At 58.4% G+C, this 23,206-nt stretch overlaps 9 protein-coding genes across 9 annotated transcripts; 4 read left to right on the forward strand and 5 right to left on the reverse strand.

The window, feature by feature from the left end:
• The first annotated feature begins 268 nt into the window (after positions 1 to 268).
• BJ171DRAFT_487370 (uncharacterized protein) lies at positions 269 to 3,085 on the forward strand. Its single transcript, XM_053109282.1, has 5 exons — positions 269 to 720; positions 1,100 to 1,352; positions 1,505 to 1,577; positions 1,675 to 1,724; positions 1,904 to 3,085. The coding sequence occupies exons 1-5, from the start codon at positions 385 to 387 to the stop codon at positions 2,956 to 2,958; spliced, it is 1,767 nt and encodes a 588-aa protein (XP_052970885.1). The 5' UTR covers positions 269 to 384; the 3' UTR covers positions 2,959 to 3,085.
• A 180-nt stretch (positions 3,086 to 3,265) lies between these two features.
• Positions 3,266 to 4,753, forward strand: BJ171DRAFT_487371 (At2g23090 like protein). The gene is made up of 5 exons (XM_053109283.1): positions 3,266 to 3,611; positions 3,728 to 3,799; positions 3,997 to 4,065; positions 4,266 to 4,292; positions 4,603 to 4,753. The coding sequence occupies exons 1-5, from the start codon at positions 3,333 to 3,335 to the stop codon at positions 4,651 to 4,653; spliced, it is 498 nt and encodes a 165-aa protein (XP_052970886.1). The 5' UTR covers positions 3,266 to 3,332; the 3' UTR covers positions 4,654 to 4,753.
• A 530-nt stretch (positions 4,754 to 5,283) lies between these two features.
• BJ171DRAFT_168707 (nucleotide-diphospho-sugar transferase) lies at positions 5,284 to 8,143 on the forward strand. Its single transcript, XM_053105937.1, has 10 exons — positions 5,284 to 5,533; positions 5,766 to 5,920; positions 6,080 to 6,236; positions 6,443 to 6,551; positions 6,658 to 6,839; positions 6,961 to 7,124; positions 7,204 to 7,269; positions 7,367 to 7,515; positions 7,629 to 7,732; positions 7,996 to 8,143. The coding sequence occupies exons 1-10, from the start codon at positions 5,392 to 5,394 to the stop codon at positions 8,043 to 8,045; spliced, it is 1,278 nt and encodes a 425-aa protein (XP_052970887.1). The 5' UTR covers positions 5,284 to 5,391; the 3' UTR covers positions 8,046 to 8,143.
• Positions 8,144 to 8,638: 495 nt separating this feature from the next.
• On the reverse strand, positions 8,639 to 9,169 carry BJ171DRAFT_168733 (uncharacterized protein). Its single transcript, XM_053105939.1, has one exon. It carries the CDS (start codon positions 9,071 to 9,073, stop codon positions 8,792 to 8,794), a length of 282 nt encoding a protein of 93 aa, XP_052970888.1. The 5' UTR covers positions 9,074 to 9,169; the 3' UTR covers positions 8,639 to 8,791.
• Positions 9,056 to 10,047, forward strand: BJ171DRAFT_168710 (uncharacterized protein). The gene is made up of 2 exons (XM_053105938.1): positions 9,056 to 9,550; positions 9,668 to 10,047. Exons 1-2 carry the CDS (start codon positions 9,316 to 9,318, stop codon positions 9,877 to 9,879), a joined length of 447 nt encoding a protein of 148 aa, XP_052970889.1. The 5' UTR covers positions 9,056 to 9,315; the 3' UTR covers positions 9,880 to 10,047.
• A 1,404-nt stretch (positions 10,048 to 11,451) lies between these two features.
• BJ171DRAFT_418960 (uncharacterized protein) lies at positions 11,452 to 11,742 on the reverse strand (the record flags this gene model as incomplete). The annotated part of the gene is made up of 1 exon (XM_053107365.1): positions 11,452 to 11,742. A coding segment is annotated over one exon (291 nt), but the record flags the coding sequence as incomplete, so codon positions are not given.
• A 1,995-nt stretch (positions 11,743 to 13,737) lies between these two features.
• Positions 13,738 to 15,414, reverse strand: BJ171DRAFT_168769 (uncharacterized protein). Its single transcript, XM_053105941.1, has 2 exons — positions 14,655 to 15,414; positions 13,738 to 14,508 (listed from the first exon to the last, which is right to left on the reverse strand). Exons 1-2 carry the CDS (start codon positions 15,304 to 15,306, stop codon positions 14,075 to 14,077), a joined length of 1,086 nt encoding a protein of 361 aa, XP_052970891.1. The 5' UTR covers positions 15,307 to 15,414; the 3' UTR covers positions 13,738 to 14,074.
• BJ171DRAFT_168768 (uncharacterized protein) lies at positions 15,415 to 16,601 on the reverse strand. Its single transcript, XM_053105940.1, has one exon. The coding sequence runs from the start codon at positions 16,355 to 16,357 to the stop codon at positions 15,524 to 15,526; it is 834 nt and encodes a 277-aa protein (XP_052970892.1). The 5' UTR covers positions 16,358 to 16,601; the 3' UTR covers positions 15,415 to 15,523.
• Positions 16,602 to 20,015: 3,414 nt separating this feature from the next.
• On the reverse strand, positions 20,016 to 22,927 carry BJ171DRAFT_487423 (auxin efflux carrier). The gene is made up of 7 exons (XM_053109284.1): positions 22,776 to 22,927; positions 22,553 to 22,617; positions 22,191 to 22,380; positions 22,028 to 22,050; positions 21,823 to 21,902; positions 21,157 to 21,631; positions 20,016 to 20,995 (listed from the first exon to the last, which is right to left on the reverse strand). The coding sequence occupies exons 1-7, from the start codon at positions 22,855 to 22,857 to the stop codon at positions 20,486 to 20,488; spliced, it is 1,425 nt and encodes a 474-aa protein (XP_052970893.1). The 5' UTR covers positions 22,858 to 22,927; the 3' UTR covers positions 20,016 to 20,485.
• Between the last annotated feature and the right edge of the window lie 279 nt (positions 22,928 to 23,206).

Genomic DNA, 23,206 nt, shown 5'->3' on the forward strand with positions numbered 1-23,206 from the left:
GCAGCAAGCCCCGAGCCGTTCCGTGCATTCCGTGCATTCCGTGCATTCCGTGCATTCTGTGCTGCCCATGTGTCAGCAGACACATGACCGCCCTGCAGCCGATTGGCCCAAGCCGGCGTCCAATCGCGGGCTGGCAGAGAGAAAAAAAGACCGTCACATGGCTCGGCCCTGCCTTTTTTGGCAGTCCCCGTGACATGGCCGGCTTTGTCCGCACAGAACATGCGCACAGAATCGCCCGCGTGCTGCCCCAGCGATCCCGGCCGTTGATCTGGCGGCGACCTTTGATCTTTTTCTCTTCCCTCTCGACACCCCGTCCTCATAGCTCCCCCGACCCGACCCGACCCGACCCCGACCCGATCAGGCTCTCTGGCTCCTCCTCCTGCAATGCCCCTCACCCAAAACCCCCCCGTCCCTGCTTCGGCCTCTTCCAAGAAGAAGAAGGTCAAGAAGCCCATCTCTCCCGAAAAGTACAACGCTCTCCTCGCCAGCAAGTACCCTTTCAACATCAGCAACTCCAACGCCAAGGGCCGCCACGCTCTTGCCACCACCGACATTGCTCCTGGAACGATTGTCTATGAAGAGAAGGCCTATACCCTGATCGTCGCCCACCCCTCCAAGGACCAGTTCTGCCACCACTGTATCGAGCCCATCAAGGAGGAGGCAAAGGACGAGATCATCCGGTGCGAGGCCTGCGACAGCGTCCTGTACTGCGGCAACGAGGTATCGATCATGACGTCTCCCCTTTCTTGAACCGCGCCTGGCCGCGTAAACGATGTGCGCGACTACTTTGATGGCATAAGTGCCGATCCATCGGCTGGCGGGAAGGGACGACCTTGGGCTCTGAGAGCAAGCCCGAGGTGCCGGATGAGCGCCGAGTGATCCTGCCTGCAGTTCCAGGACTCTGGAACTTGTGGTAGCATGTGTGCAGACACCAGGCAGATCTCCCCGCCACCCGCGTCATGCAAGCCTCGATGGGATGCAGAGGCCGGACGATTGGCGGGCCGTGGCAGATAAAGGGTATTTATGCGCACCGGCAGGCATCCACCAAGAGACTAACGGGATTTCTTCGTGTCCCGGCGACTCCCGCGCCAATCTGCAGTGCAAGGAGCTCAACGCCGCCCACCACGAGCTCGAGTGCCCCGTCCTTCCCAAGCTCGTTGAGATTGCCCAGGAACACAACATCAACGTCGACCTCTTGAGACTCATCCTCGGCATCTTGACCCGCAAGACCCTGCAAGAGTCCGGTAACGAGAGCAGCCATGACTCTCTCTCTCCCTGGGACTGCGTGGTTGATCTCTCTGTTCACCGCGAGGCCTTTGACAAGACTTGGATCAAGAGCATCTCCGATGCCGGTATGTCGGGCGCCGACCGGCTTTCCGCTCTCGGAGTCCCAGCATGCGACGTGGGATCTCGGCCGTGCTGTCGCTGCTGTCACCGCAGGAAACGGCCGTGCTCGTCAGCCTGTGGTTTTCTTATGCCTTCTTTCTGCGCTCTGGTATGCCAGCTGCCAAGGTGGTCGAGCTGCTGCCCGAGAACATGAAGCTTCCCACCAACGAAGTTGTTGATTTGGCTTGCCGGTGAGTTCCATGTGCGCGCACACTCGCAGAGCGCCCCAGAGCGGCCGATTTGCTGGCGGCAGTGTATTGAGCCCGCATACGCTCTGCGTGCCCACAGAATCAACTCCAACGCCCACAGCATGCAAGACACCGAGGGCAAGACCCAGGGTATGTGTTGGTGTCTGGCGCAGTGCTCCACGCATGCGCCGCATTGGCGCTCGCAATGATTGAATTCGAGGACGGGGCGGCTCGCTTCCGAGTTTCGTTCGTGGCTGGTGCCATGTGGGCTCGTTGCTGACATTTTGTGATTGCTACGCATATCTTCTGGCATTTCCGACCGTATCCAGTGGCTGCCTTTGGTCTGTTCCCTCTCGGAAGCCTTTTCTTCCGACACAGCTGCGCCCCCAATGTGCACTTTTCTGGCGAGAAGGGCCGATTCACTTACCGTGCCATCAAGGAAATCAAGGCCGGCCAGGAAATCCTCGTCTCCCACGTTGCCGATCTGTACGCCCCTCGCTCGGACCGTCGCCAGGAGCTCATGATCTCCAAGCACATCAAGTGCGACTGCTCGCGCTGCAAGGTGCCCATGGCCAAGTCCTTGGACCGTTTCGTCGACGGCTTCCTTTGCGAGAGCTGCCACACCGGCATCTATCTGCCCGAGTTCCAGGACATCCCCGTCGAGGCCAAGGAAGGCGATGTTGTCCCTGCTGAGGAAAGCCAGACCCCCCAGCGGCGATTGGTCATCAAGTGCGACCACTGCGACTACGTTGCCAACGACCGCAGACTCGCCGAGATCCGCAACAACCTTGTCCGCGAGTACAAGGCCAACATCGAGCTCCTGCAGCAGCAGAACCTCAAGGATGCTTCCAAGGGCCTCCAGACCTGGATCGAGACCTATGCCACCGGCGGCCGTTACGTCCACCCCTACAACGCCATTCTACTCAACACTCGTGTCAACCTCCTGAACGTCCTCACGCTCCTCGGCGAGTTCGAGGCCGCCCTGCAGGTCAACCGCGACCTCATCGCCACCTACGAGGCCTCAGAGCTGATTCCCCGCAACTGGCCTGACATGGCCGAGCTCTACAACAACCTCGGCGAGCTCATGGCCCATGTTGCCAAGCTCAGGCTCAAGGCCCCTGTTGAGCCCGAGGCCGACACTCCCCGACAGCACCAGCAGCCGACCAACCGCTCCCAGCTCAAGGGCAGAGCCGCTATCAACGCCGCTGCCTCTTCGAAGAAGCCTCTCACCCCGGCCCAAGTTGCCAAGGCTAACGAGGCTGCTTCCAAGAAGCTGGCCAAAGAGGCCCTGGGTGCCTTTGCTCGCGCATACGAAATCAGCTCGGTTGTCTTTGGCGAGGATAGCAAGAAGGCTCAGGAGTACAAGGCCAAAGCCAAGATCTAAGTGTCGCCGGCCGGCGGTTATGACTGGATATATCGTGCAGTGATCGACGCATGGGTAGTTCTTTCCTGTATCCACACGTGCAGCTTTTCCAAGAAATGATGACGGGACGCCCCGCATAATCTCCAGGATAACATCCCTCCGTTGAGTGGTTTGGCGGCTCGAGAGCGCGATCGCTTCCACGGATGCGCTGTTCCAGAGAATCAATTCCTGTGGAGGACGGCGCTTTGGGACCCGTCGGCGACGCTGCTGGCTGCGGCAGGCGCCCATAAAGTCGCTCGCTCTGAGAAAGTGCATCGGGAGCAGGACGGCGGCCATATCGGAGCCGTGACAGATGTATCTCGGATCTGGGTCGCAACAATCACCCTGCCTGGAGCATGGTTGGATGGGCGCCATCCTCTCGCCGTGCTCTCGCCACCCGAGAGGACACCGAGAGGACACTGAGAGAGCACCGAGAGAGCACCGAGAGCCCCTCGGCCGTTGGTGATACGGCGGTCGCACGGGTTTTTTGTTCGTCAGCGCAGAATCCTGCCTGCCTTTGCCCTCATCAGCTCGCCAACCCATTGACCCACCCACCGACCCATCGGCCCGCCGACCCACCGACAAGCCCACCGATTCTACCGGCTACATACCACCAGCTCGACAACATGGGAAACGTACGCAAGCGCCCGGCGCATCATTGCAGAAACGCTTGCACAGCACGCACCGCGGCCGCCCATCAGCCCAAATGCATCTCGGCTCACCAACCCCACCTCTGTGCTGATCCTGACAGGGACAAAAAGCCGCTATGCGCCGCGACAGGGCTGCCAAGGACTCAAAGACCGCCAAGAGCCAGCTTAAGACGGTATGAATGACTTGTCTCGGCGCCTATGCAAGTCCAGCGCTTCGCACCGAGATGCAAAATCGGACAACCCCAGGCGGCAGTCAGCCCTCATGGTGGTGCCTCGGTATTTGTTTTCTGAGGCACCCAAGTTATGTGGGGTTTTAGTCAGGCACCCTGGCTGTGCTCGCTCAGACGCTCGCTATCACATTCGTTTCCAGAACGAGGCTGCCAAGAACATCATGTGCTCGATCTGCCGGCAGACATTCCTCATGACCATCAGGGAGCAGGTACGATCAGTCCATGCATTTGAGCCCACCGCCCAAAGTACTCGACCAACAGCAGATAGGGAATAGGCACTCGGCTTGCACTCGGCTTGCACTCGGCTTGCCCATCGGCCGCTCCAAAGACTACATCATCGAGCGCGATCCAGGCTGTCCATCGCTCACGAGCCGTCCACATACTCTGCGGGTCCTATCGATCCATGTAGGCGCTGCAAGATCACATCGAGAGCAAGGTATGCTGTGTTGATATGCATGGATATATGCATAGATGGACATGCATGTAGATATGCATGTAGATGCATCCAAAACAGCTGCATTGCGCTGATTAGCCTGCAGCTCTTGGATTGGATGCCGCCCCTATCGTGAAGCAGATCAACCACAGAGTGGGTACTGACGCTGGTGTGCTGCTATGGTCACTTTGGCTACTGAACCCATCTGGATATGGTTGCGCGCACGATCCCTTGGATGCCCGATATCTATTCCTCGCCGAATCGCCCGGCCATTCATTCGTCCGTCTGTCCGTCTGTCCGTCATCGGCGACAGCACTCGGGCAAAACCGTGAAGGAGTGCTTCCCTATGTGGGGCTCTGCCTAGATACATCCACAATCAACGGCGCTGCTTCCGTTTTTCGAACACAGGTACCACTGTTTGTTCTCCAACCTGAATACACAGAGCCGACACCACTGTTCAGCCATCTCTGCCCGCCCAGATGCGGCGATCCGAACCCTTGCCGATACTTTGTGTGTGTCAGGGTCTGTGGCATCGTGCTATGGATGCAATAGCCATGACGGCAGTGCGCCGATCGACCGCCGGCAGCAGAAATCATCCCGGCCAAGAGCGGCCTGGTTGTGCATGGGCCGTGAGGAGCCAGACCAGCATCAGCAAATCGCCCGAACCGGTCTGTGCTGGTTCGAGTGCGAGTGTCCAGCAGTCCTTTTTTTCTTCTGCAACCAGGTTCATCAGCCCCAGCGATCGTTCACCATCAGGAAAGCACCGATCCAGCCCTGTCTGAGCCATCCTTGGATCGCAAAGTCCTCTTTTCCCTACAGACCCGTTGCACCGTCTCGCACGCCCGCTATGTTCGCCTTCGAAACCGACGACAAGGCTAAGCTGCATCGCGCCCGCGACTTCCAGGCCATCATTCTTGCCGGCGATGCCTCATCCGACGCATCGGGCTCAGGGTATATGCCTCTATGCACTGAGCACCCTGTCCACCGCAAGATTCGTATCCCTACTGAAGCACACCCAGAGCGCTGCAACATTCGATCTGGATTGTCTTTCTGGTGCTCCGAGGCTTTGGCTGCGACCCGGACTCATCCACACTAACTCGACATGCGATTCATCTGGGGCCTTCCGCCTTGCAGCCTGTATCCGCTCGTCAACGCCGAAGAGCTGCCCAAGGCTCTCCTCCCGGTTGGAAACAAGCCCATGATCTACTACCAACTGCAGTGGCTCGAGGCTGCTCGCATTCACGGTACATACCCCCCCCGTTTCCAACCCATGTATCTGTGTCCCCGTATGATCGCCGAGACCCAGGTCGATGACAATCACAATATCTCGGACACACAAAGGAACCATCGGGAATCATAAGCGCTCGGCCAGACGCTCTCTCGAATCTCCGTGTTATTGCGCTTTTTGGATCCTGTTGACAACGCCATCGACCACCCGTCACTGACCCGGTCGCTGTGGCTGCAACCGATCTGCAGAGATCATCATTCTCACCCAGGTCGGGGCTGCCAAGAAAATCAAAGACTATTTCAAGATCTACGAAAGCAGCTCGGACACTGCCATCGAAGTCGTGACCGTCGACGAAGACTATGGCACTGCCGATGCACTCCGACACATCAAGAACAAAATCAAGGTGGGCTGGCCGGTGTCCGGCTGGTGGTGAAGCTGGGCAAGGCTGCTCCCGGTGGCTCAGCATCCGGATTATGACTCCGCGGAAGCAGTCAGTGCCGGTGCGCTGCGCATGTACTCATCCGATTCGCCGACTAACATTAGTCCTTGGCTCGGCCCACAGAAAAACTTCATTGTCCTGAGCTGCGACGTCATCACAGATGTTCATCCGCACCAGATCATCGACTTGCATCGGGCACAGAATCCTTCGGCCACGGTGCTGTTCTACGACAGCTCCAAGCTGGAGAGCGGTGCGGACAAACCCAAGGGAAAGGACGAAGGTGAGAATCTGCGGATACGGCCGAGATGAGGGGCAAGTCCGTGCACGGGAATCACGAAAGCCGCCCTCTGGCTGGGCAGAAGCCATGCCGAACAAAACAAGCCTCAATAGTAGATACCGATACCGTCGTCGTGGAGGGCATTGCCAGAAAAGACGTTCAGTGTCGACAACTGTTCTGATCGACGTTGCGCTCGCCCCTGAATGCAGACACGATCGAATATGTTGGAATTGAAAGTAGCAAATCGCGACTGGTCCTGCTGACTTCTCCGGACGACATCGAGGACGAACTCCCCATCCAGATCTCGGCAGCCAAAAAGTACGTGTGACGGCATCAGGGATCCGCTCTATGCTCCCTCCATTTGTCGGCGCGGCTTGCTGATCTGCACTCCTGTCCACCGGTTTGTGTCGCGGCTATGACACAGATTCCCTGTGGTCAATGTGACGACCCAGCTCCGCAACGCACATATCTATATCTTCAACCGATGGGTGATGGACCTGATTGTCCAGAAGAAGCACATCTCGAGCTTGCGCGAGGAGCTGCTGCCTCTGCTGGTCAAGGCCCAATACTCCAAGCGGGTCCTGGAGAACGAAGGAATCGATAAGCGTGAGTTTATGCGCGTGATGCATCCAGGCCCGGTCGGGTTGGCTCGAAGGTTGGCTCGGAGGCTGCACATGCTTATCTGTGCCGCATGTGTCTGTTCCTCCCTCGGATTCTATTGCGCCAGTGATGGCCACGGGCGGCGACAGCTTCCTGCGTGCTCGGGCACTCTCGACATCAGGCAGCGCCTATCTGGAAGATCGAGGCGTCATCTGCACCGCCGTGACGATCAATGACTCGTTCTGCGGCCGTGCCAACACCGTGTGGTCTTACTCGCAGATCAACTTCCAGGTGAGTCGTGCTGGCGGCTGCCTCGCCGAAGGGCAGATGGGACGAGGCCACCAACTAATCCAGACTTGCAACCTCACAGTTCACAAAGAGCCACGGCGAAGACTCGAAGATCTCCAGCTCGGCTGTTGTTGATCCCAAGACCCCAGTAGGTGTCGCTTGAGGAGCCAATGGGATGTGTGGTGCAGCCTGGCCGCTGATCTGCAGCCTCTGAACACCTCCTGAATGTACCATGATCGGAACAGGTCAGTGCGGACTCGCTGATCGGAGAAAGCACCAAGATCGGAGAGCGTGGAAGCATCAAGAAGTGCATCATTGGAAGCCACTGCACCATCGGCAAGATGGTCAAGCTCACGGGCTGCATCATCATGGACCACGTTGTGATCGAGGACGGGTAAGCGCCGGGCAGCAGTGACTGGGCATCGAATGCATCCATTTGGGCCCAGGGCTATCGTCGACTGACTATCATGCTGCCCTTGCCACCACCACTACCCATTCGTTGACCAGGGCCAAACTCGACGGCACCATCGTCTGCAACGAAGCCCGCATCATGGAGAAGGCGACGCTCAAGGACTGCGAGGTTGGAGTCAAGGCCGTGGTGGAACGAGAGGGTAAGCGTTGGCTGGATTTAGCGAACGGCAGTATCTGGCTCGTGGTGTGGTGGTGTCAGATTCAGCGCACTTGCCAGTTCACATCACATCACATCACATCACATCACATCACATCACATCACATCACATCACATCACATCACATCACATCACATCACATCACATCACATCACATCGCTTCACACGCCCATCAGACCAGATGAGATTAGATATCGAATCGCATTCCCGCAGACTAACACGCAGACTCGCCGTCGTTGACTGCAGCCACCCACAAGAACGAGCATCTGCTCCGTTACGAAGAAATGACCGACTGAGTCGAGAGGGCCTCCAAAGGATCTCCCCCCGCCGCGCTGTTGCCACTCGCCGGTTAACTCGCAAAAATACACAAAAAACCTGTCCATAATCTGAAACGAGAGGCAGCCGACGCCAGACTGATATGCTGTGCGTGCTGGGTTGGGTGATAATGGAGAGCAGGGGTTGGGACAGGACAGGAGTCTGCTGTCTTTGGCATGCGCATGCAGGCGCAGATACAGAATGTGGGAGGTATGATAGACCAAACCACCCATGCAAGGGTCGTGGCTGGTGAGTTAGGTTCCCATAAGGATCTGGTTTGCGCAAAAATTGGAACCTTTCATGGGAAGAAAGGCAACAGAGTGTTGCAAACGGAGCGAATTGCTATCTTTCGGGCCGTGCCCGCCCCAGCGTCCGGATCGCGAACGAGTCAGAGGACTGGGTTTGATCAAGCAGCAGGGCCATACGCAGAGACATCGTGTCGACGAACCGACGGTGTCGCGCCATGGCCAGGCCCTCTCTCCTGATGGAAGACACGATTCCATACAGCCCCCGAGAGAGAACCTCTGGACTGCTGTTGCTGATCAGGCCATGCGCACAGGCGCAACAGAACAATGAAAACGGGGGAGGGTGGGGAGAAGACACCGCAAGAATAATCGTCGTTGAGTTCCGGGGCTCGCGACGCGCATTGCTGCAGCCGAGAGACCCCGTAATCGCATAACTGTGCTATAGCGAACCATCCACGGGAGAGACTCCCGAGCCCCAGCGCTCATTTGACCTCCTCCCGAGGACCATCACAGCGAGCAGCCCGGCAGGGCAGCGCAGCGCAGGCAGACATGGCGTTCTCCGGGTTGCCCACCGACTCGAGCCGCACGCGAATGCGGCTGTCTATGTCGATGGCAGAGGACGCACGCTGACCACGCTGGCCGACCCCAGCCAGGTTTGGAATACCCAGCCGCGACAGAACCCAAGCCGAGAGCCAAAGAGCAAGCAGAGCCCGAGAGCCATACGCCCCCTGCGTGGATGAACCTGTTGTGGTTACCAGTGACATTTCTGCCCCGTGCTCGACGAATTTCCCCGAAGGCGAGAGAGCGGCCCGACGGGCCTCTCCGTGTGTAGTGCTTCGAACAGCGATTCTTTGCGGTATCTTCTCCTGGAGTTCCAAAGCAGACGCGGCGCCGCCCGTCTCGTTTTATACCGTCGCGCGGAGACGCAAAGAAAAACGACTGGCGCTTACGCAAGCATGAATTTCATTCCCGCCGGCGCCAATCAGTGCGCAGCACGCTGCGCAGCATGGCGGAGAACGGATTCGCGACGTGGGTGTTCGGCATCGGCATCGGCATCGGCATCGGCATCGGCATCGGCATCGGCATCGGCATCGGCATCGGCATCGGCATCGGCATCGGCATCGGCATCGGCATCGGCATCGGCATCGGCATCGGCATCGGCATCGGCATCGGCATCGGCATCGGCATCGGCATCGGCATCGGCATCGGCATCGGCATCGACATCGGCGGATTTCAAAACGGTACGTCTTCAGCCGTGGATCACTTGCGTGGATTGTGTGGCAACAGTCCTGGTCCAAATCGGAGTGTCCCGTTTCATTTTGTATTTTGTCGGCTGCTGCAATCGCTGCACAGGACAGAAGTGCCGCCGTTGCTATTCGCGCATGTCCATTCCCGCTCCCCGAAGCTTTCCCTGAGCGCTGTCGCAGGCACCCTCACGCTCGCTTGGACACGCCCTCCTGGATGCCAAACCCGCTGCCCATGCGCTGTCCGCAGATCTGGACAAAGAGCGCCGCCAAGTTGTTTCCGTAGGCCTGATTGTAGTTGTGGACCCAATGCTCCATGTAGTTGATGGTGTGCGGATGATAGGTCAAGAAGTGGAACTGCCTCAGCATCACATGGATGCACTCGCTGCAGATGGCCGCGCTTGGAGGCCGATGCGACCCGTCCTGGATATCGATGCCGGCAGTGTCTCGGACGGCACGAACAAACTGGACCACGCAGAGCTGTGCCGTGTCCGCCGTGGATTCGTTTCGATGGCAACAGGCCGCCAGAGCGGGAGGGAACAACGAGGCATTGTCAGTCGCGTATCGTCGGAGAGTCGAGGCAAGGCAAGGTAATGACAGGCATCTATAGATACGCCCATCAGTATCCCCCATGTGGCAGAACGCTTGACTGCTGTTGGGCATGAGCGACAGTCCAAGCACGCGTCCGGGTGCTCAGGGACATATCCGCGGCTACTCCAATGTCACCACAAACGATGCCCCGAAGCGTCCTGCTGTGTTATGTCGCCCTCACCTCACTCGTCAGTCGGTCGCGGTATTGGCAGATAGGGGACTCGGGAATCGACTGGCTTGGAATCCTCGTCATCATGTTGTAGGGCATCGTTGCCTGATTCTTGCCGATAAAGTCAACGACGACCTGCTGGTTGATCATACATTGAGTTCGAAGGGACTTGACGTGGCCCTTGTATGCCGTGTGGCATGCTGGCGCTGGAGGAAGGCGACGTCATTATTTCATTCCATAGAGACATGCAGTGCACGCGCGCAGTGCGGCAGGAGGGCGATAAAATCGGTCGGTAAAATCGGTCGGTAAAATCGGTCGGTAAAATCCAGGCTGCAGCCCTATTCTCCCTTCCCCTGGTCCAAGACTGACCTTTGCAGTAGTTGTACATGACACCGGCTATGTTTTCCACGGTCTGGTTCTCGGAGCTTGGGAGATGGCACTTGTACGTAAGCGTAGAGTAGTAGAGCATTGCTGCTCGACTGCAAGGCGAAATCATCTTGTCGCGAGATTCGAGCTTTTGGGATAGCACGGGTGAAGAACGCGCCAGATGCAGCAGCACAAGCACGAGCAAAAGCAACCAAAGCCGGGGGCGGAACATGACGGTATGACTCGGTGCTTGGGCGCGGTGGGTTGGGGCGAAAGAGGAGGAAGACGAGGAGGGAAGGCGGGCAAAGGTAGAAGGACGGGCGGACACGTTAGAAGTGAATGGGTGGGCCGGATGAGGGCAGACGAAGGACCATGAGAGCGCGGCAAAGGCGGATAGCGCCAGAACGCAATGACCCCCCGACGCCTCTATAAGATGTAACCTGGAGCCGATACTGGCGGCGGCCGGGCCATGCTCACTCAGACAGGATATTATGGCGCCACTGGCACAGGCAGGGCCGGGCAGATCGACCCAGCGCACTCAAGAGAGATCGACCCAGCGCATTCAAGAGCGTACCGCCCAAACGCACAACACAACTGCTTTCCAGCACGAGCGGCATATAAAGATGTATATTCAGGATATATGGAGGGAATATCAAAAAGAAAGCCAAAGATCTGCCGCAGAGGAGGGGTGGAGCGGGAGGTATATTCAGCCCAGAGTTGTCCCTCCCCCTCCGTTCTACTGTTACTAGGGCTCTAGCGGGTGCGATGGCAGTTACTTGTATGCGGGGGGCATGCGGACGGCGGGTTGCGTCGAGCTGGTGGCGCCGACCTCCTTCTGTACAATCTCATACTCAAGACGAATGCCACGCTTCTTTCGTTCGTTTTCGAACCACTGGTTAACTTGCTTGTAGGCCAGCTTGGTCTGGTCGGCAATGCTCTTCTTCTGGGCGCGATTTGGGTATGGATTGGCCTCGAAGTTCTGCTGGAGGATCGACAGCTGCTGACCATTCTTGCGCATGCCCCGTGGCAAGCCCTGCTCGCGGCGATATCTCCGAGAGAACCAACTGTCGGTAGCCGTGGCGAGTGAGAGAGGGGGAGGTGAGAGTGAGGATTGGTGGTGCAGGCGGCAGAGATGATGTGACAGGAGCAAACAACAGTGGTCGGTGAGCAAAGGATAGCCAACTTTACGTTCCCACGCCGAGCACGAGCCCGAGCAGCATCAGCATTGGCATCAACATCAGCATCAGCACAGGTGCAGCCCGCCGACAAAGACCCATTCTCGTTCCCAACACCAAATCACCGAGCGGAAACCTACTTTCCGATCGTTTGTGAGAGGATGCCGAGCTCGGTCGCAAGCTTAAGGACCCGGGACCGGGGAGGGCGGATCCATCCGCGCTCGCGTGTGGCGAGATACTCTTGCTCAAGAATGGCTTCTTCGTACATGCCAATGGTATTGGTGCCATAGAGAATCGTACCCGTTGGTCGCTCAAGCCCGCTCACGGTCTGATGCGGCGACATGTTTGACCCCGACGAGGTATCGTGAAGGTCGTCCTCGGAGTAACGGTTTTCCAGATAATACGATGGGAGCAGCGGCGACTCTTCTTCGTACTCGTTGGTATCGTACGACGGCCGTCTGATTTGCAGTGTCGGAGCGGAGAGGGACCGGTTCTTCCAGCGAGCCGGCTCGAGGGACTCGGGATCTTGCTGGAGCCTTGATGATGGTAGCCAAGACGAGGGAGACGGAAGCATTGCCGATGCTGGAGCCGATGCTGGAGCCGATGCTGGAGCCGACGCTGGCCACTGCACGGGCGATTCATGCAGTGGATCCGCGGTGGTCCTGAAGGATGGATTGCCTCCATAGGCCGGCGGTTGCTCTAGCGGCCTGGACTGGCGTGTGGGCTCATGCCGGGGCAGGTTGAGGCTGAGGCTGAGGCTGAGGGCCGGAAGCGAAGACGTGGGTGCTACGGAGGAGTTGATGGCGTGTCGAGGCGATCCCATTCCAAAGCTTGCCATGCGGTCATGCAAGGCCGAGAGGTTGGGTACCGAGGCCCGATGGGCCTGAGTTCGGGGAGAGTGGGAGCGCGGTGGGTAGTAGTCCGAGGGAGCGTGATCAAAGGAGTTATGGGACGCAGACAGGAAGGCCGGAGATGGCTCGTGGGGATGCGTATCGCCCAGCAGAGGTGGCAGGACCCAGCCGGGTGAGGCGTGGGATGAGCGGACAGGAGCAGAGAAAGGAGCAGCAGAGGCAGAGGCAGAGGCAGAGGCAGAGGCAGAGGCAGAGGCAGAGGTAGAGACAGAGACGGAGACAGGCGAAGCATGTGTTCGGGGGAGCGGTGCAGCAGTGTGGTGGGAGTCAAAGGACAGCCTGGTGTCGGGTACACACGGCCGAGCCGGGGCGGTATCAGCTGGGGTATAAGGGGTCGTGCGGATGTCCTTGTCGAAGGATCTCGAGGAGCCAAAGGAACGGGACGCTTCGTCCAAGGGGTGATTGGAAAAGAAGGACCTGGCCGGACCAGGGTGTCGTGGAAACGATGGCTCTGGCAGATATGATGGCTGGGAAGCGTAGCGGGCCGGCCAGTGGCCCTGGGTTGGAGGAGCATATTCGCTGTGTCGTCGGGCTGGATAGCGGTGTGGGCCGCCGAAGCGCTGGGTATGGGGCACGTCGGACGTTTGAGGCATGAAGGATTGGGAGGGGGTTGGGGCACCGTAGGTTTCTGCCATGGCGACGAAAAAGCCTGAACGAGTGTGGGTCGAGGGGGGCGGTGGAAGCAAAGCCTTTGTGTGGGGAGAGGAGAGAACTGGAAAAGACAGCCGGTGTCAACGAAAGACAGGTGCAGAGAAACGGCGGGTCAGACCAGAGGGAGGAGCGAGTGGTGGACAAGACAAGAGCAGCCGTGCAAAATGCGAATGCCGATGCAACGAGAGCCAAGGGGGACGGGGCGGCCAAAATGAAGAGCAACAGATGGCCGGAATAGACAACTCTAGGAGGACAGGACTGGATAGGCAAGAATCAAAAGCCAGAGCCAAGGAGAAGAGAGGGAGAGGGCAAGCAGCACAGAGACAGGGTTGGCGTTGGGGAGCTCAGGAGGATCCAGACGACGTGTGCTGTGAAGGGAAGGATCGGATACCGTCAGGGCGGCGAGGTGGCGGCAGGAGCAGGAGAAACCAAAACAAAAGCAGGCTCAAAGGGCAAAACAGCCGGAATCGTGTTCGCGTAGAATCAAGGCTCGGGCGAGCGTGAGAAGACAGTCGGGGTGCGAAGGAGGACGGGAGAAGAGAGCCAAGGGAGCCTTTTTTTATGAAAGCAGACGAGAAGCAGCTCTGTGGCGATGGTGGTCAGAAGAGGGGCGAAGGAGGAAGGAGGGGGAAATAGGATGGATGCCTCCTTTTTTGTGTCAAGCGACATCCCGTAAACCGCAGCCGCGAGACAGGGCAGGGCGATGGGAAAGAGAGCGGCCATGGGGTCGGTGGAATGGAAAGACCGCTGTCGGATAGGGGGAGTGGCAAGCGGATCCCCCCCAGGAGCGACTCGGAGGTCTGTGTACGAGTGACCCCCTCGCACATGGGGGGGCTATGCCAAGCACGGCGTGGACAATCATCGACTGGAACGCCGCACAGCAGTCTGGCTGCCCGGAGCGCCGCGGGTGTCGCCCAAAAGCAATTGGCTCAGCAAGGGGCAGGAGGGCTGTCTGGGCGATTGGTGCGCTCGCGGTCGTGCGGGCGATTGGGTCTTGTGGCTGCCATCGGTGGAAACGCAAGGTGGCGGACGGCTTGGCCAGGGGCGCCGGTGGGACTGTTGCGGATGCGATATGGCAGCTGTGGGATTGTGCTGCGTGGCATGGTGGTATGATGTTGTGCGTGGGATATCGTAATGCGGATGTGTCCGTCAGTGTCGATGCGACATGGATCGCCACTGCGACATGGATTGCCACTGCGACATGGCGCTGTCAATATCACTATCGCTGCGTCGCAGACCTGAATGCCACAGATGTGGGTGCTTGTTTGCGAGATGAATGCTTGTTGCGTCCGCGCTAATGCAGCCGCCGTGCCTGTCGGGCCGAACGGGGGACAGGCAACGGCGACCGGGCAAAGGGCATGCTGTTGCTGTTGCCGTCGATACTGTCGATGTTGGCCTTGCCATCGGTGCTGGTTGTTCCATTGGGGCGGTACGGGGGGGGCTGCTGGTGGTTTTGCTGCTGGTGGCGGCGGTTGCACCAGCTCGTTTGGCCGGGACAAGGGGCATGGATCGCCGGCATGGAGCTTGCGATCGCTGGACTGGAGCCGCTGTGCGTGGTGGCGGCCATCGGGTGCATATCGGATGTGGATCGAGCGCCGATCGAGTATCCCGATCGAGTATCCCGATCGAGTATCCCGATCGAGTATCCCGATCGAGTATCCCGATCGAGTATCGACTGGATGTGGATCGGGTCGACGAAACAGACCAAGTGCAGACGGATACCCCGGCCGCGAGCGACGACGAGTACTGCCGGTTGCGAATGCGGCTGCCATCGCACGTTCGGGCGACGAAGGGGGGTGCTTGGACAGCGCCGGCCCAACCAGTAAACCATTCCTGTGCGCCGCCGGTAGACCAAGCATGTGGTAGCGCCGGAATAGATTGTGCGCGCATGTCCTTGGGGCGGGGCGCCAAGGCCGAGTCCTGTCTGCCACCAAGCAGGGCAAAGGGGAAAGGAGAGGGGGATTACGGGTGTCAGTTGTCGACGGCTGTAGGTGCTGCGGATTTCGGAGGGCGGCTCGGGCAATGGAGTGCTGGTGTGGTGTGGTGTGGTGTGGATTGTCCTGTCGATCGTTAAAGTGGTCGTTAAAGTAGTCGTTACCGCCGAGTGCTATGCACAATCTGGAAACAACAACCTGCAAACAACCTGCAAACAACCTGCAAACAACCTGCAGACAACAGCCGTCCTTTGCCCGTCTTGCTCTGTCCACCCCCGTTCCCCTCTAATGCAGTTTCTTTGTCCTTCGCTCGACACTCCCACCCATGCGACAGCCCCGCTCTGCCCGCTCAGTCCTTGCTTTTGCCGCATTACATTTCCATGGAGTCGCTTTCCAGCACCGCATCCATCCGCATCGTGCTCAGTCGCTTCCCCCTCGCCTCCTGCCCATGTCCAGCCGTGTCGATTGCGGTCTCTGCCGGTGATTGTCGCCCACCACGCCGGGCCTGAATCCCACCCCTCGCCAATCCTCTCCTTTGGTGCGGCTGAACGGCTCGCCCGCCCAACCACACGAAACCCTGGCGACCGATCATCGTCCTCCGCCCTGGCCGCTGCGATCCATGCCCGCCCCGATCGCCAATCGTCTCCCCCCGCAGCGACAACCAGCGACAGCCAGCGACATCCAGCGACAGCCAGCGTCCACGCCGCGGATGCCTCGCTGATGTCAAAGACGGCAGCGGCAGTGTCCGATCCGACTGCTTCGTCCGGCTCCAGCCAGCCAGGCTCTGCTGGTTCACGCATGTGTCTGGCCAGCAGCATCATGTGCTCGGACATGCCCAATCTCGACACTCGGGCCTGATCGACTGGGCTGGATATCCGTCTTGTTGCTCTCGCCTGCAATATGCATCCTTGTCCAGCAAAAGACCCACCAGATGCCGTTCGTCCGGTCCACTGTTGTCCCTGGTCGCTCTGGGCTGTCCTCCACTTGTCCTTTCGCTCCTGGGACATCTCACAGCCATCTGCCTTGCACCACACATCGCCTGCCTCTTCCCCCACTCAAGGGCATATGCACACACTCTGGAGGATCCCTGTTGGATGAGTGGCCGAGGCACTGCATTGATCCATCATTGCAGGCAATCCAATAAAAAACGGGACACCCGGGTTTTTGACCATTCATCGAATATTTTGTTACCCAATGCTATCGCGCGCTGGCCATGACCATTCGCCACACATCCGACTTTCGCACCGCCGCATTGCGATGCTACGCCCTCATCCATAGCCTGCGTAAGGTCGCCTCCATATTCAGTGTATCCAAGAGCACCATCCATCGATGACACCGAGGATGCAAGCTGGATGGCCCATCCCGGGTCCCAGCTCGCAGATCCACTTTCTTCGAGCAGGCATGTCCAGTCATTCGCACCCTGATTGAACAGGACCCGCTCCAGACTGGTCCTGTGTTGCGATGCAAGCTCGAGTCCATCCTCCAGAGGAAAGTTTCACTCTCGCTCTGCCACACTGCCATCCAGCGAGCAGGTCTCTCTCACAAGAGGGCAACACACCTCTACAAGTCCAAGCGACTGGATGAGCGAGTGGCACAGTTCAGGGACGAGACCCGCTCCATTGACCCACGACGACTCGTTTTTGTCGACGAGACAGGGATCAGGAGATCCATTTTCCCTCTCTACGGATACTCGCCGAAGGGTGCTCCGCTTCGCCAGCGCAATCACATGAAACACAAGTCTGTCTCGGCTGCATTTGCCATCAACCACTCTGGTGTGCTGCATCGAGCGCCGAGGATGGTCAGTGATCTTCACCCCACCTGCCTCGCCCGACTTCAATCCCATCGAGAACTTCTTTGGGGTTGAGTCCCCACCGATTTGGGGTTGAGTTCCTCCAATTTGGGGTTGAGCTCCCCAATCACGCCGCCATTTTCACGCTCAAATCCCTGGCTTGAACCTCTCGGCGATTTTTGAACAGGTCGCTTCCCCAACCAGCCCGCAAAGACGGGTTCCTGCTCTCGGGTATAAATGCCACACCTTCGTCCTGCTGCTTTCTTCCCTCATCTCGCCTTGATCTGATCATCGCGCTATTGTACGATAAAGAGAAGTCTCTGCTCTGACCAGTACCACTGGCAGGCATCCAGCATCCTCTGCCCCCATGCCTCCGAAGCGCAAGGGTGCCGGTGATGGCCAGCCTCGGCCACCCAGGCCCAAGAAAGCCAAGTCACAGTCGGAGCCTGTCTCTGGTTCGTATTCTGACCCCACGCATGCTTGTTTCTCTGTTGCTCCGTTGCTCACCACCACTGCTTCTGCAGATCCAATGGATGTCGATCCCACCGAGCCTGGTCCCTCATCTGGTCCTGTCAAGCGATGTCCCAAGTGCGATGGCACCGATCATCAGCGAAGCAACACCAGCAAATGTCCCAAATACCGGCCCCTCAAGAGTTCTGTCGTCCCACTCGTGGATGGAAGGTCATCCGCCCCTCAGTTCGGCTGCTTCAAGCAGACGATGGATGGCTGTTGTCTCAATCCCGCTCTCCGCGACAAGATCCAGGCCACCGTCGAGGCCATGACCCAGATCCAGTTCGAGGCATCCAGGCTGCTCAACCTGCACATCCTCCGGTGCATCGAGCAGGATCTTCCCATCCCCGTCATCTCCAAGGCCACCCCTGCTTTCATCCGCCAATGCTTCAGGATCGTCCAGGCCGATGCCCTCTCCCCGACCGGGGACAATGAGAAATACAACGAGCATCTGGTCGCTTCCTTTCGCGACTACCAGACCACTCGGCACGCAGACCTGCCTCCGGCCCCTCGTCTGCCTGATGGTGCTCACAGTCAGCTTCTCACACTGGCTGTCAATGCCTATGCCACCAACTGCACCACCCACCTCGACCTGGCATACTGGCGACTCCTTCGCCGCTTCTGCGCTGCCGTCTTCCCAGCCAACAAGCATAAGCACGAAGCCATCGAGGCCTGTCTCGAGCTCTTCGAGAAACCAGGGCAGACTCCACCCAAGGCCGATCTCGAGTTCCTCTATCCCGAGTTTGGCCACATCCTGGACGAGTTCCGGTACAGCAACGACCAGGACCGCTTCCGGGGCCCTCCATCGCCTCTCACACCATGGGAGAATCCTCGCCCGAGACAAGATGGTCGACAATGTCCACAAGTGGATCGACTGTGACATGTCCGCCCTCCGAGTCACCGAGCTGCAGCGCCAGGCCAAGCTGGACAGCCTCACTGCCCGAGGCATTCCCTCCGACGACAAGAGGCTCACCACGGCCAAGTCTGAGCTCGGCACCACCAAGTCCAAGATCAACCAACTGGCCGCCAGGATCAACTGGGCACTCAAGCAGCTCGCTCTTGACACTCCTCCGGCCGTGTGCACAATGGTCCCTCTATGCACTGCCACGGCCAAGTATGTCAAGATTGACACCGTCGCACTCTGGGAACTCCTTGACACCGAACATCGTCTTGGACTCACCTGGGACAAGCTCAAGGAAGAAGGTGAGGACGGTGTCAACAACCAGGATCGTCTCTGGCGCAGTTGCTTCAAGCTGCGTAGTTCCCTCTTCCAAGAGCGGGACGTGAACAAGAAGCTGTTCAACTACGAGATCAGCACCGATGGCATTGGATGCACCATCGGTCTCGTCAAGTTTCTGCCTCGAACCGATCGCACCGAGACCTCCGAGCCTCCTCCGACTGCCGAGCAGCGCATCCAGGCCCACATCGGCAACCCAGATCCCAACCGCACCACTTGGATTGGCATCGATCCTGGAGTCGGCTCCATCTTCACTGCGGTCATCCAAGCACCGGGCCACCAAGACGAGGTGGTCTCATTCTCCAATGGCCACTACCAGCAAATGTGTGGCCATACGTCCAACACCAAGTGGCACAACACCATGAAGTATCGACTCAGCATCGAGACCTGGATATCGACCACTCCCTCGCCCAAGGTGTCGTCCTCGGAGGCTTTCAAGGTCCATCTCACCCATGTCCTGCGACCGGAGCTGCGAGTGCAGCTCGACTTCCACCTTGGCAAGAAGGCCCGTCACCATCGCTTCACGGGCCACAAGAGGCGCCAAGTGGCCGTTGACAAGATGTGCAAGGCCGTCCTGAAGCACGCCCCGATACGGACCGATGTGGTGATCGCCTTTGGCAATGCGTCATGGCGACAAGGCAAGGGCTATGCATCCAGCCCTCGGAGGCAGCGGTTTGCTCAGTACTTTGAGCAATTCGAGCACCACCGACGCCGTCCCAATCACCATCATGGAAGCGTCAAGGTGGCCTCAACGAACGAGTTCAACACCTCGCAGGTGTGCTCCAAGTGCCTGGAGCCAGTTCGGTTGGAAGGACTCGATGCGCCCAGCGTTGCGAATTCCCACTTTGTCAGGAGCTGCAAGAATCCCAGCTGCCGGACAGTGTGGAATCGCGACGTCAATGCGGCGCGCAACATGATCACAGTATGCAGGTCGATTGTGGAGATCGGAGAGCGACCGGCGGTCTTCACTCGGAGGCTGCCAAAGTGATCTGTTTTATTTCTTGTGGCTTTGCTTGACGCAAGCACAGCACATACTACATGTTCATGGAAACGGCTATATTGTCCCGTTTTTTTCTGAATAAAGTGTAATCCATCACTCTCGGCGTCTCACCACCTCCCTCGTGGTCGACTGGCCCGGCCATGCGCTCGTATCCTCAGATGCCCTGCCCTCTCGCCCACAGCGACCCCCCTGGTCAGGTCCGCCGTGATCCACTTTCTTCTACCAACATCGGCCAATTCGCGTGGCCTGGTGCGCTCGATGCCGCTCCCTTTCTCTTGCCCGCCTCCTCCGCCTGCTCTCCGGCCACGGCGCTATCGGTGGACCGATCGATGTTGTCTGTATTGACGTGGGAGTACAAGCGTCCCGCCTCATTCCTCCGCTTCCAAAACAGAAGATGCAATGACATCATAGTAAAGCGCCGAATCGGCTGCTTGGTTGGCGGGCGATATTTAGGTATTGTTCATAGAGGGAAGATAATGAGGTGTGAGGGAGGTGGTTTGATCAGGGCACCCGACCCTGTCCTCCGGCTTGCTGCTTGGGCGCCGGGCCTGTGGGCTCGCAACGCTTGCGATGGTCGCTCGGACTTGCCCGTCGAGAAGCTACGAAAGCAGGTACAGAATAACGACCATGCCGGCCGTCATCGTGACAAACGCCAGGATATACTGGACCAGCACCACGCTTGCAATCTCGTCGGCCCGGCCCGTAGGATTCAGCATCTGAGTAAAGTAGACGGTAGAGCCCGCCGTCGGGCATATCGCCATGAACATCAGCACAAACCGCAGCATCTTGTCTTGCTGCGGAATCCACATCAGCTGCGTCGACAAGAGTTGCGTCAGGGCGATGCCGATCACCGGCAGGATCACCAGCCGCACCAGCGCAACCGAGATCGAGATGCGCCAGGGCAGCAGTGTGTTCCGAGAGAGCCGGCCCAGGGCGGCTCCAAGATTGACCAGGCCCAGGGGCGGGCCGACTTGGCCAATATAGTTGCTGGCCTCCAGCAGGAACTTGAAGACGGGCTCGTTTCCGAGGTTCTGGTTGACGACCGAGGGACTGTAGACGAACAAACCCTTGGTGGCCGGGATCAGCGCCAGAATCAGAGCCACAAAGATCTGGAGTTTTGGCGAGACCAGCAGTTAGCGATTCGGCACGCTCATGCTGCCGATGCCATGCTGCCGATGCCTCAGTGGGACTCGGTCCTGTCTCTACCAGCGGTGCTGGGCCAAAGCACTCGCATTCGCACTCGCATTCTGGCATGCTCGCACAATCGTACCGATGAGTTGGCCGGCGAAAACAGGCCCTTCAGCAGCGCCTTGACTTTTGGAGTAAAGATCATGTCGAACTTGCCCCGCAGCGAGGCGCTCTTGAATGCCGCCCACGATCCCGCGGCTTTTGAAGGCTCCTCTTGAGAGGAACGCGGCGGCTCCAACTCAACATCGACGACGACAACGTTGTCGGTGTGGGTGTGCTCGGCGATGTGGGTTTCATCGTGGGCATCGGTGCCAGGGCTGCTATACCGGGCCTTGCGGGATTCTGGATCTGCACCAAGCTCGGTCAGGGAGATGGCGTCGGCTTTGCTGGCTTTGCTGGCTATGTCACCAGCGTCGTTGTGGATCTGAGGCTCGCTCAGATCAACATCATGCTCTTGCCGATCCGCCTGTTTGGAGCTCGCAAAGTCCGAGGCGATCATCCGGTATCCGATCAGGAAGAAGTAGATGTTGGCGAAGCAGAGAAAGGCAGAGACATAGCTGTGGATGTGCACGATGGCAGATATGGAGGGGCAGGATCCAAGCCGAGATGGTCGATTTGAGAACAGAGGCAAAGACAACGGCAGATGAGTGTGTGCACAGCCATTGCCTGACGACAGGATCCAGTCGACAAAAGGGGCATGACATTGGTGGTGTGTCCATCTGTTCCTTTCTCCTCCACACGCACTTACGCAATGCCGATGGCGGTGTCGCCCCGGTTGAACGGGGCGTACTCGCCAATACTGGAAATGACGGCGAGAGGAAGGTCGCCCTGTTGGATTGCAGGACCGAGCGCATCGTCGTGGTATGAAGGGGGGGGGAGTTATGGTTAGAGGCTCGACTGGGTAAGTTGGCAAGCGAGAACATGGCCAACCATCGCCCGCATGCAGCGCTTACCCAGTTCCCCATCGTCGTGGCCACTGTAAGATACCGGGATAGGCGTGTGGATTAGGACTCGAAACTGCGGGCTTGCCGCAGGATGCCGTTCCCATCACACCGCGGACCAATCCAATCAAATATGGCCATTCTTCATCTGCCCTTCCATCCGTCCAGTACTCACTCACGCAGCCGTTCGAAAAGATCTTGGGAGGCTTAGCGAGCTTGCGGACGAGGACGCCAAAGAGATATCCCAGAATCGTGAGCAGAATGGCAGCCACGGTCATGAGGCCGAGGTTGCCGAGTGTGCTGTCATCGACACTCGAGACGATGTTGGAGAACAGCAGGCATGGATATGCCAACAGGATGATGATCTGCGTGTGTCCCAGAGAACGTTGGAACGTGGAAAGGTGGAAGGTGGAAGACGGGGGAGTCAGGTCCAAGCCAAGAGCCGGAGAGATGCGAGAGTTCGCCCCCATCTTCCTTCCGCTCAAGAGGCCATCGCTGCCGACTTGGGCAGCCCGTGCTCCTCAGAGGAAGCCATACCGATGCCAGGGACCGAGAGCCAGAAAGCGTGAGGATGTTTTTCCTGGCCAGAAAGGCGCCAAAACCTGCAGTGAGCGAGGCAAGTGTCAGCCAAAGTTCAAACAGGATGTCCATCTGCTCTGCTGTGCGCCAACCGCCAGGATTGCAAGCTCGTTCCAAGAGCACCACTGCCGTGTCCAATCCGCAGCCGCAGCCGCACCGATGCAGTTGGGATCGGACTCACCCATAACGACGAAGAACTTGAGGATGGGGCGTGCAGCCGACCATATCAGGATGCGCACTGGCAATCCCCCTGATGAGCTCATGGTAACGAAGAGGCGATTTTTCGGCGGCGGTGGCGGCGGCGGCGGCGGCGGAGGAGGAGGTAGATGGAATCTTGAGGCGAGACCGCAATGGAGAAGCAGCAACTCGGGCTTTTGTAGACCTTTTTTTTTCAGCTCCAGAAAGCCGTGACGGAGCCGTTTCCTTGGTCATCGGAAGGACTGCGCAGCGCAGGGATGGCTCCGCCGAATTGGACAACGGGAAATGATTCGGGCAATATCCAAGCAGTATTCAGGCAATATCCAAGCAGTATTCAGGCAATATCCAAGCAGTATTCAGGCAGTATTCAGGCAATATCCAAGCAGTATTCAGGCAGTATTCAGGCAGTATTGA

Source organism: Polychytrium aggregatum (assembly GCF_025602895.1).
Source record: "Polychytrium aggregatum strain JEL109 chromosome Unknown BJ171scaffold_3, whole genome shotgun sequence".
Taxonomy (NCBI): Eukaryota; Fungi; Chytridiomycota; class Chytridiomycetes; order Polychytriales; genus Polychytrium; species Polychytrium aggregatum.

What these genes read in the sequence shown, in the direction of transcription:
- BJ171DRAFT_487370 (XM_053109282.1), top strand. Translation starts at nt 385, where the DNA reads ATGCCCCTCACCCAAAACCCCCCCGTCCCTGCTTCGGCCTCTTCCAAG. An exon ending in GTTGTTGATTTGGCTTGCCG is followed by an intron (nt 1,578 to 1,674) that starts GTGAGTTCCATG and finishes GCGTGCCCACAG; the next exon opens with AATCAACTCCAACGCCCACA. An exon ending in CACCGAGGGCAAGACCCAGG is followed by an intron (nt 1,725 to 1,903) that starts GTATGTGTTGGT and finishes GACCGTATCCAG; the next exon opens with TGGCTGCCTTTGGTCTGTTC.
- BJ171DRAFT_487371 (XM_053109283.1), top strand. Translation starts at nt 3,333, where the DNA reads ATGGTTGGATGGGCGCCATCCTCTCGCCGTGCTCTCGCCACCCGAGAG. An exon ending in AGCTCGACAACATGGGAAAC is followed by an intron (nt 3,612 to 3,727) that starts GTACGCAAGCGC and finishes TGATCCTGACAG; the next exon opens with GGACAAAAAGCCGCTATGCG. An exon ending in AAGATCACATCGAGAGCAAG is followed by an intron (nt 4,293 to 4,602) that starts GTATGCTGTGTT and finishes CATCGGCGACAG; the next exon opens with CACTCGGGCAAAACCGTGAA.
- BJ171DRAFT_168707 (XM_053105937.1), top strand. Translation starts at nt 5,392, where the DNA reads ATGCGATTCATCTGGGGCCTTCCGCCTTGCAGCCTGTATCCGCTCGTC. An exon ending in CGAGGCTGCTCGCATTCACG is followed by an intron (nt 5,534 to 5,765) that starts GTACATACCCCC and finishes ACCGATCTGCAG; the next exon opens with AGATCATCATTCTCACCCAG. An exon ending in ACCCAAGGGAAAGGACGAAG is followed by an intron (nt 6,237 to 6,442) that starts GTGAGAATCTGC and finishes CCCTGAATGCAG; the next exon opens with ACACGATCGAATATGTTGGA.
- BJ171DRAFT_168733 (XM_053105939.1), bottom strand. Translation starts at nt 9,073, where the DNA reads ATGTCACTGGTAACCACAACAGGTTCATCCACGCAGGGGGCGTATGGC.
- BJ171DRAFT_168710 (XM_053105938.1), top strand. Translation starts at nt 9,316, where the DNA reads ATGGCGGAGAACGGATTCGCGACGTGGGTGTTCGGCATCGGCATCGGC. An exon ending in CATCGGCGGATTTCAAAACG is followed by an intron (nt 9,551 to 9,667) that starts GTACGTCTTCAG and finishes TGCACAGGACAG; the next exon opens with AAGTGCCGCCGTTGCTATTC.
- BJ171DRAFT_168769 (XM_053105941.1), bottom strand. Translation starts at nt 15,306, where the DNA reads ATGCGCGCACAATCTATTCCGGCGCTACCACATGCTTGGTCTACCGGC. An exon ending in CCCACATCTGTGGCATTCAG is followed by an intron (nt 14,509 to 14,654) that starts GTCTGCGACGCA and finishes CATGCCACGCAG; the next exon opens with CACAATCCCACAGCTGCCAT.
- BJ171DRAFT_168768 (XM_053105940.1), bottom strand. Translation starts at nt 16,357, where the DNA reads ATGTCCCAGGAGCGAAAGGACAAGTGGAGGACAGCCCAGAGCGACCAG.
- BJ171DRAFT_487423 (XM_053109284.1), bottom strand. Translation starts at nt 22,857, where the DNA reads ATGAGCTCATCAGGGGGATTGCCAGTGCGCATCCTGATATGGTCGGCT. An exon ending in CTTTTCGAACGGCTGCGTGA is followed by an intron (nt 22,051 to 22,190) that starts GTGAGTACTGGA and finishes GGTATCTTACAG; the next exon opens with TGGCCACGACGATGGGGAAC. An exon ending in TTTCGCCGGCCAACTCATCG is followed by an intron (nt 20,996 to 21,156) that starts GTACGATTGTGC and finishes CCAAAACTCCAG; the next exon opens with ATCTTTGTGGCTCTGATTCT.